The following is a 9643-nucleotide window of genomic DNA, read 5'->3' on the forward strand; positions in this document are numbered from 1 at the left end:
CCCCAGCTGGGGCACCGGGCCTGGGCAGAGGAGCCCCGCCAGCCACGCCCGCGCGCGCCGCGGGACCCTTCGCCCGGCGCCCGACGCCCCCAGCCCGCCGGGGTCCAGCCGCACGCGACGCGGGGGCGGCGCCGGCGGCGGCTTCCGGGCTACACAGTCGCGGGCTTGTGGGCGCGCGCCCGCACAGGCTGGCGAGAGCGCGCGCGGAGGTGGGGCCGCGCACGGGAGGACGCGCGGGCGCATGCGCGGCGGCGGGCGGCGGCGCGAGCCGAGCGGGGAGATGGCGGCGGCGGCGGCAGCGGCGCCGAGCGTGTGAGCGGCAGCCCGGGAGCCGCCGGCGGGCCCAGCGCGTCCCTGACCCGCGGCTCGCCGCCGCCATGGGCAACGAGGCCAGCCTGGAGGGCGGCGCTGGCGACGGGCCGCCGCCGCCCGGAGGCCCTGGCCCGGGTGCAGGCCCCGGCGCAGGGAAGCCGCCTTCAGCACCGGCCGGCGGCGGACAGCTCCCCGCGGCGGGCGCGGCGCGCCCGGGCCCCTCGGGGCCCCCCGGCCCGGGCCCCGGCAGGTAAGCGCGCAGCAGGTGAGCGCGCGGCACGGCGCGGCGTCCGGAGCTCCGCCGAGGCCGGGCCCGGCACCCGCGCCCAGTGTGGACGCGGGGTCGCAGACGGCCGCGCGCCGAGCCGCGGGGTTGGCGTGAACCGGAGGTTGCGGGCCCGGCCCTCGCTTTCCAGCCCCTGCCCTGGCAAGTACCGGAGTGAGCGCAGGGCAGTCGGGGCCTGCAGACCGTGACTCCGTCACGGACCCACTCGCTTCCCCCGACGCCCGGCCCAGGAGGGGCTTATGTAACCTCAGCCTGGTCCCTGGGCGCTGGGGAGCGGCGGGAGGAAAGCGTCCTCCCCGCCTGCTGCGTCTGCGAGTGTCCATTGTGTGGGGCCGAGGAAGGAGCACAATGGGAGTGGCTGTCAGGGGAGGTAAGTGTCACCGCGAGGAACAGGGAAATATGGAAATAGTTGAACCATGAACTTGGTCATGTGCTTTCCTCAGACATTTAGGGACTATAATCATCTTTGGAGGAAGGGAAAATGCGACTGGACCACAGAAGGTACTTATTTGGGTTCAATAATACTAACAGGATCATGTGCTTTCACCAAGGTTTAGTAAAGCACTTTGGGGTGCAGCAAAGATGCTATTGAATCATCCAGCGTCAAGTGTGTTCCCGTTGTCTTACGATTTAGATTACCACTTCAGACCAGTGGAAAAGATGAAGCCCACACGGAATGCTTTCAACAGAACATATCTGATCAAATGCTGCTAAACCAGCGCCTTTAAAATCTATGCCAACTGAGATCCTACAAAAGCCATCATGGGTCCGTGGATGCAGGGGAAGGGACTGCCAGTATGGAACTCGTCAGTAGCCTGAAAACTCAGGGCAGCTACCAGGAGGCGACAAGATAAGATGGAAGGCATTGTCCTTACACCAGATAGGTCTGGGGGGGTAGCCAGCAGGGATGCCTCTGGCCCCATGTGTGTCTTCTGAAATGTTGCCTCGTCTTTTCTGTGTGGGAGCACACAGACTGCGAGGGAGCATCATTTTTTGTTCTTCAGCTGCCCTACTGTGCCTGTTATACATCTGTTTCCTCAGAAGTCATTTCTTAGGCAACTAACCATAACGAACGTCTATTGGTGTGAAACCTGACGCAGACTGGCTAACCTGGGAGCATCGCTTTTAGAGCGGTACCTGCCCATTTTACATCAGCTGTTACAGGAATGTGGTTGGGTGGCCCATGGTCCTTAGCACTGCAGACATGGTCCATTTCGCTGCGTGTCGAGCTGCTGGTTGAGTTTTAGCTCGGGGGAGGCTTGCCCAGGCTTTATTTAGAGCTCTCTCTCCAGCTGGATGGAAACACACCTTGTCAGTGGGCGTTCTCTATGTGGGGATTTGACATTGCTCTTCTGGAAGCCAAGCAGGGCCTCTGTTTGTAGTTTATCTGATGTTGCAGAGACAAGCATATGTAATTTTGGAAAGACTTGGGCAGCTCACAGGGACAGGAAGGAAGCTGGTGTCTACTGCTCACATTCCTTTTCAGTGCTTCATTTCTACCCCACCTTGCAGCCTGCCTCAGGGCAGATCCACGGACCCCTGTGGGTCAGGGGAACCACAGGCTCCTGCTGGGCTCACATAATCTTGCTCCTGGCTGTGGTGCTAAGGTCCTGCAGCTGTCAGGCTCAGGGGTAAGGCAGCTACTTGTCAACCAAAGCCCAGGGCAGGAGGCCCTTAGGAGATGGGGTTTATTGTTCTAGCTGATACTCAGCCTATCACAGCCCCTCAGTTGAGCTGCACCTCCAGAGTATGTCTCCTTCTGCATCAGCTCCTACCTCCTCTTGCCAGAGTGTCTCAGGCACCTGCTGCCAAATTTAGCATGTTCTGTACTGAGACGCTGCTGTACAGATTGGCCCATGGATGGAGAAGAAGCCCCACGGCATGTGCTTCTGCGCATTCAGGAAAGAGCGGTGGCATAGTTTTCAGCAAGCTTGTGAATTTTGGGGCAATTGGAAACCTCATAGCGGTAGGGGGAGGGTCAGGGACAGGGAAAATCATTCTACTAACCCCCCAGAGGGGTGTACTTGAGGTTCTGGGGCGGTGTCTCCTGGCTCTGCCTGTCGCTGTTACCATTGCCATCCTGGCTGAAGCAGTCTTTTCACCCTCACAGAGCTGAGCAGGGCTCTGTGGGGGCAGCTCCGCCTTGTGTGGCTGAAGAGCCCGGCTGGAGTCCTGTGGGGGCACTGCCACCACACCCACAGTGCCGCCCTTTGCCCGTGTGAGTGATGTGGCCCTTCGGGTACCAGGGAGTCCCTCAAGGCAGAGCTTCCCGCTGCTGGTGTCAGGGTCACAGGTAGTTTTATAGTTTGTGCCTTTTCCAAGAAGTCCCAGCTTCCGAGCCATATGCCCTGGTCTGGGCTGCGTCCTCCTCGAGGGGGGTGCCCTCTCACTCGCTCACTGATTTTATGGAGATGTGCGTGCCCTGCAGTGAGGCACTCCAGCCCGCAGGACTTTACCACACCCGCACGGACGCCACGGTCCTACGTGGAACTTTATCAGTGCCTCAGAGCGCACCTGTAAAAGCTGCACAGAGGGTCCCGTAGACCAGCAGCAACCTGACTCATCCCCGTCAGCCCCATGGAAGTGCGCTTGAGTCAACCCATCCGGGATCAAGGGCACACACCCTGCGGGGCTCTGTGTGGGGTCTGGAAGGGTAAACGACACTCCCTGTCCTCTGGCATCTCACAGTCTAGCTGGTCACACAGCAGGTGGTGGAAGGATCCCAGGAGTGACACTGCAGGCCGCTCGGTGTCTGGGAAGTGACGAATGGCTGGTGCTTCTAGAAGGGCTGTCAGGTGGGGGGAGTGGAGTGGCAGAGCCGGGCTCCAAAAGGAGAAGCCCAAGGTGTGCTGGGGGAAGTGGGGTGGCGGTGGAGGGAGGGAGCAATGGCCTGAGGAGTGTGAGCACGGGTGAGGTCAGGGCTGGAGTCCAGCAAGCCAGGTGAGGCACCTGTCCCTCCTTACCCGCCCAAGTCCCTGGTCCACTGAGGGCGCCTCTCATTGGTGCCAGCCCACACGCCATGGAGACTTCCTAAGACAAAGGCAGCTGGGCACAAACAGCCTAGCCACTTGTTGGGAGGATGGGGGCAAGACTTCTCTGGGAACCTCACCCAGAGTTCCTTTCTCAGAATGGGTCTGTTATCGTTAAATATCAATACAAAATAGAAATAAAATAAGTGGGTTTGTCCAGCATTACGTCTCTTGAATTAGCTAGATTTGTTATACTGCATTAACAGTCAGGCCCTAGAAGAACTGGGACTAATTTGTAAGGATGCAGTTGCCAGATGTGGAAATAATGGTCCTTAACCAGTTAGAGAGAATGACCCCGTGGCTGGGTTCCCACGGAGAACACACCTTGGGGTGTGGCCAGTCTGAATGGAGATGATGGTAAAATCCCACTCAAAGTGGGCACCAACCATTTTTGCATTTCTTGACAGTGAGAGAGGGGCAGCCTTGATAGTATAGCTGTTCCCAGCATTAGTGAGACTGATAAGATGCTACCAATTACAAAAAAAGTTGAGGAGATTTTATGGGGAGAGAGGCTATCTTTAAAAAAAAAAAAACTCTTATTACGGAAAATTTCGAAATACATAAAAGTGGGGAGAAAAGCTCGCCGACCCCCATGTTCCTGCTGCCCAGCTGCAGCCACCACCCATGCGTGGTCGCCAAGTTTGTCTGCCTTCCCCACTTCTCCCCCCAGGGAAGCCCCTCCTGACGTCCCATGTTTCATCATCAACATTTCAGTGTGTATTTGTAAGAAACAAGGGCTGTGAATGAATCAGGATTGCATCTAAACAGGATGACAGTCTCTGTCCGTCTCAGCCAGCATGCAGTCAGGGTCCAGATTTTCTGACCATCTCTGTGTCTGTTGTTACAGTTGGCGTGTCTGAGTCATGACCCACACAGGGCCCGCGTGGCTCACTGGCTTGGCGCAGCCGCTGGGGTCCTTTCTCTCTCATACCCCGCGGTTTATGGGCAGAGGGGTGAGCCCATTGTCTGCTCCTGCTCTGGGTTATGCGCTGTGGTACCCCTGTGATGTCATTTAAGGTGTTCCTCTGTCCCATAGTTTTCCTGTAGACTGGGAATTATATCTAGAAGCAATGCACATTCCAATTTCATTCTTTGGGCCAAGAAATTCTAGCTTTTTAAAAAGAGTTTTTTCTCATGTCAGACATGAAGAGGCTGGGAGCTCAGTGAAAGGAGAGCCAGATTTTGGACGTGTTTGGGAGCCAAAGAATGACGCAGTGGGTCACCTGGCTGTTCTTCTTCTAAAGCTGCTCTTCCTCTGAGAAGGTTTGGCCCTGAGTTTAAGAAGGCATTGTGTTCAGAGCCCTGGGTGTGCCTTCTCGACCCGGCTTTGGGGGGACTCCCCGTGTATGCGAGCAGCAGGCTGCTGAGAGATCGGCTATGGGGCTTCAGGGAGGCCTCTCCTCAGATGTCCTGCACGTCTGAATGGGGCCCTTCCCCGTCAGTGATGGTGGTGGGGAGGGGCAGGCCCCGTGTGTGGCTCTGTCCCCGGGCCTGTGGCCCATGTGCATCTCTGGGGCCGACTGGTGGGGTGGACTGCACGCCGACAGCTCTGGTCCCCGTACCGCGGGGTCCTGCACACGCTTGGCGCCCACCCCGTCTGTCCTGGCCTTACTTGTCCTCCTGCCTGGGACTTGCTTTTTTAAAGGTGGATGGTGGCTGAGACCTGCGTGCCTGCAGCAAGGGCTGAGTGTCACTAGGACTTGAGGCCCTGCTGCTGAGCTGGACGTGGACAGCCCAGCCGTGGGAGGTCAGGCCTCACAGTGGGTTCTGGGCACTCGGAATGCTGTGTGGACTCCGGGCTGGTGGCACCTGCTCACGCTCCTTTCCTGCAGGGCCCTTTCCGTCCCCACTCAGCAGCACAGGGTGGAAACTGGGAAAGAATTGGGGTCCTGGCCTCTGGGGTCCTGCCTGTGGTAGAGGAGATGTGATCCTGGTGTCCAACCTGGAGGGCATCCCTCCCCGTGGATTGGGCCTCTGGTGGGGCCCTGTGGACCCTGGCCTCCTTTCAGCCCACATGCTGTCCTGTAGGGTCTGGCGAGCTGTGCCGTGGGATGGAGCGGGTATGCCTCCGGCTTGGGCTCTGCCTTGGGCCCAGGGCCTCTCTGACTGTCCTGGCCTTTGCCCTTATGAGCGCCCAGGGTTCCAAAGAGAGCTTTGCTCTGGTAGAGACCCCTCATCTGGTGTCCACTGCTCTCTGACCAGAGGGTCACAGGGAGGCATGCTGGGAGCCTCCAGGGGTGTCCAGGTCCCTCTGGGGTCCCGTCCAGAGCTTCCTGGCTGCCCCCATGTGGGTGGAGACCCCAGGTGAAGAAGAGGTTTTCCCTGAGGGAAGGGGAAGGGATGGTGGGCCCCAACCACTGAGGGAGGAGCAGCCTGCCTGCCAGATCCGCCCCCCATCCCTCCGGGCCGGAGCTCTCTGGTTCTGGGGGAACCGGTATGGCCTTTGGGTGCTTTGGAAGAAAGAGGAAGTGAGGGAAACTTCCCCGTGGTGGCTCCTCACCTGTCCACGCGGCACTTCGGTGTCAGCAGGTGGGTGATCAGGGTGGGGCGAGCAGGTGGGTAACTGGGGTCGCCAGCGCTACTTGTGCACTGGAGCGACTGTGACAGATTTCTACAACTAAATTCTGCTTAGAAGTAGGAGAATTTTAAAGGGAATTTTTATCTGTGTGTTCTGGAAGCTGTTGGCTGAACACCTCTGGGTGCCCACGCGTGGGTGAAACGGGAGGAAGGAAAGAAGGAGCCGCCAGCGGCTCACAGTCTGGTGGGGTGGCGGGGGGTGCTCGCTGACGCCGTCACCCTCAGTGCCCTGAGCCTGCCCCCGCCTCCGCTTCCTACGGCGAATGCACGCGGGACTGAAGGCGTGTCATTCCTCACCTTCGGCAGCAGAGCATGTGCGTGGGGGGCCTTCCAGCTCACAGACACACCCCAGCGCCAGCTCGTTCTGTGGGTGGCTCCAAAGTCCTGATAGGAAGGGCAGGGCACAGCCAGCCAGCTGACACCGCGAACCCGGTGCCACACACCGCGCACAGCTGGAGGACCACGTCACTCCCTGCCCCCTGCTCTGAGGAGATGCAGAATTTAGCAAGAGGGTGGGGAGGGCATTGCGGACACGAACAGGATGAGGAAGGAGGGCATCTGAACAAAGGGCAGGGTGGGGGAAGTGGGGGTGAAGAAGCGTCGTGGGGGGTCAGAACGCAGGGTGTGATGTTGCTGACACACTGACTGCGCGTGCCGGGCGGGCCCATGGCCTTCCAACCTGTACAATGAGAGCTCTGACCGGGTGCAGCAGCCCCTGTGAGGTGAGGGGGAAGGAAGGGCCAGGCTCCCCACCTCTGAGTCCACCGGGGGCCTCCCAGGTGCAGCCTGTGGCGGCCGGAAAAGGGGCCGCGGCCTGGGTGCCGCTCCTCTGAGCACGCCTGTACCGCCCCCTCGCCCGCTGCTTGCTCCTGGGGAGGAGCTCTGGAGAAGCGGGCGGCCTGCCTCGGGGCTCCCCAGGCGGCAGGGCCTGTGCAGCCTCCCTTTCCCTGCGGTGCTGGCCGTGCGCCTCCTGAGTGCCGCCTTGCCCCGTGGGAACTCCCGCGGTCCCCAGGGCAGGGCTGGCCCAATGGGCCGGGCAGTGTGCAGCCTCCCCGTCCGGCGGCGGGCGGGCGCCTCTCTGCCGTCCGTCCTGCAGCTCTGTGGGCCCTGTGCGCTCAGGCCAGGGCGCCCGCAATGCCACGGTCCTCTTCCTTCCGGAGCATGGTTCGGCCCCTGCAGGTGGTATGTCTGCCCCACCCTTTTATTTTGAGTACGTAATCTAACCGCCCAGTGGATGCGGTGGCCTTCGGTGCCTCCCAAGGGCAGACGGCCCCGCTGTGGGAAAGTCCTTCCTGTTTGTCTGAAGTGGGCTTCCTCACACTCCTGCTCTGGCCCCGTCAATGCCCTGGGCGCAGCTGACCTACCTGCTCCCAGGTTTAGCTCTCTGCACCTGCACCCTTGGGTCCCGTCTTCCCTAGACGTGACCTCTCCAGCCCCATGGCTCGGATGGGGCTCTGGGACCCTTGCCTGCCCCGCCTGCCCGAGGCTGTTGGCCTTCCGAGGACAGGAAGGCTTGGAGAACAGGCCGGGGCTCAGCACGTCACACAGGGAGGGGTGTGGGGCCTTCCTCCGGCAGCCTGCGGGTGCCCTGCGTCTGCCTCGCTCCTGCCCAGCCTCAGGCTGGCATCTCAGCACGAAGCTCGGGTTCCCTCCAGCCTAGGCTCATGCAACCTGAGTGTGAATGTGCGGGGCCTTCATGGGGCCCAGCCGTGCTTCCTCTGGTGGCAAGTGGAGATCCCTTCCGACCTCGGGAGACCCTTCCGGATGCCGGCGCTGTCCCCGGAACTGGGTTAATAACTAAGGCGCTGTGCTTGTTTGGGCGTCACGCTGTGAGGACTTCCTCCCTCGTGGCCCTGTGAGCCCGCTTCCAAACGCCTGCATCTGACCTTGAATGGCCCGTGTTGGGCCTGCTCTTGAGGAGCTGAGGTCTCAGTGGGGGAGACTGGCATTAATCACACACAAATCAAAGTGCTGCTGAAGGAGCAGATGCAGCGAGAACGAGGCGCCCAGGCTGTGATGCTGGGTGGGGGCCGGGCTTACGGTCCGAGAAGGGAGTGGGAGTCCCGGAGGCCGGTGAGTGGCGTGGCGTGGGGCTGAGCCTGCTAAGCGGAGTGGCCACACGTGAAAGGGGGAGAGAAGGGCCTTGCCTCCTCCTCCTCCCATGTCAGAACAGTGCTGGGCAGCTGTCAGCAGCCCCTGGGCTCACCCAGGCTTCTGAAGAGCCAGGGTTCTGTGGCCCCCGTGGAACGCTGGGGAGGGGCTCAGGGTGGCCGTGGTGAACTCTGGCCTCTGGTGGAGAAGGTTTTTCTCCTGGAGTCAGAGGCTTGGTCTGTCCTGTGTGCTCTTCCGTAAGGATGCTGCCAACGTGCCTCTCTAAGCAGGCACGCCAGCAGGGGTGCCCGCTGCTGTTCCCACCAGCCCGGCTGGCCCGCGACAGGGCTCACGGGGCCCTTCCATGCCCGGTGGGCTGCAGGGTGCACCTCCTACAACCCCAGCAGCACACGGAGCACCTCTGGGAAGCCGAAGCCAGGCCCCAGACAGATGTAACAGAGGCCCCCGGGGCCGACCCCATCGGTCTGCTCGGTTCACCAAGGGAGAAGAGATGTGGAGGGAGGGTGGGGTGCATTGGGGGTGGGAGCAGGAAGGCTTCCCTTGGGCGACCACGGCACCACCGATCACAGTGCTAACTACGTGGCTGCTTAGCAGGATGGGGGCAGGGGACTTGCAGTTTACTGTCTTCTCATCCCCGACTAGCTAACAGAGGAGCCCCGGGCTCCTGAGTGCCCAGCAGGGAGGTGCGCAGCGGGGCCCCAGGAGGGGACCCTCGGTAGCACCTTTGGGAAGGCGTCGTGCCCGCATGGGACCCCCTTGCAGGGAGGAGCGCTCTGTCTCTGCCCCCCGCGCTCTTTCCTTGTCTCTTGTTTCTATGGGCCTCTCCTGACTTCAGTGTGTGCTCATACTTTGAGTTTTTATTGTGTAGATGAGATCTTCTGGAATGCTTTAATTGTACATGTAAGACAGAGACATATTCTTGATGTAAATCTGCAAATGATCCGGCCACATATCAGGTAAAACTTGTATTCCCCCTCCTTTCTCAGCATCATTGCTTCTCCATGCATTATTTCTGAGACCTTTCTCCCACATTTACGTCCACGAATCAGTTGTGTACATAGGCACATGCTTCTTTTTTGTTAGTAGCTCAGCTTTATTTTCTGTAGTAACAGACATTCAATCACCAGAGAAGACCTGTGACCCCCAAGCGCCCAGGGGCCACTCCAGGCGCGATGCTGGGCCACGGTGATGGGGCGCAGTCTCTCCAGGACTCAGTGCCCTAAGCGGGAGCTGCTGAGGAGCAGATGTGCCAAGCTGAGCCCATCCCCCTGCCCCTGCTGAGGGTGAGCCTAAGGAGGGGGCAGGGTCTGCACCCCTGGAGACAGTG

General features: G+C 60.3%; 1 protein-coding gene across 11 annotated transcripts in view; it reads left to right on the forward strand.

Moving 5' to 3' along the window:
- The first annotated feature begins 271 nt into the window (after positions 1-271).
- The window catches only part of BSN (bassoon presynaptic cytomatrix protein), a 59528-nt gene continuing 50156 nt past the window's right edge, over positions 272-9643 (forward strand). For 8 of the 11 annotated variants that reach the window (XR_005054784.2, XR_005054786.2, XR_005054783.2 and 5 more), the window contains exon 1: positions 273-562. Coding sequence is in view for 1 of the 11 variants with exons in the window: in XM_036994288.2 (XP_036850183.2) it covers positions 378-562 (185 nt within the window). In the remaining 10 variants the exon portion in view is untranslated. Of the gene's footprint in view, positions 563-676; positions 969-4768; positions 4891-9643 lie in introns of those variants that run through there. The other 3 variants (XR_001852225.3, XR_005054788.2, XR_012128862.1) reach the window with 3 other exon arrangements.

Source organism: Manis javanica, chromosome 3 (assembly GCF_040802235.1).
Source record: "Manis javanica isolate MJ-LG chromosome 3, MJ_LKY, whole genome shotgun sequence".
NCBI lineage: Eukaryota > Metazoa > Chordata > Mammalia > Pholidota > Manidae > Manis > Manis javanica.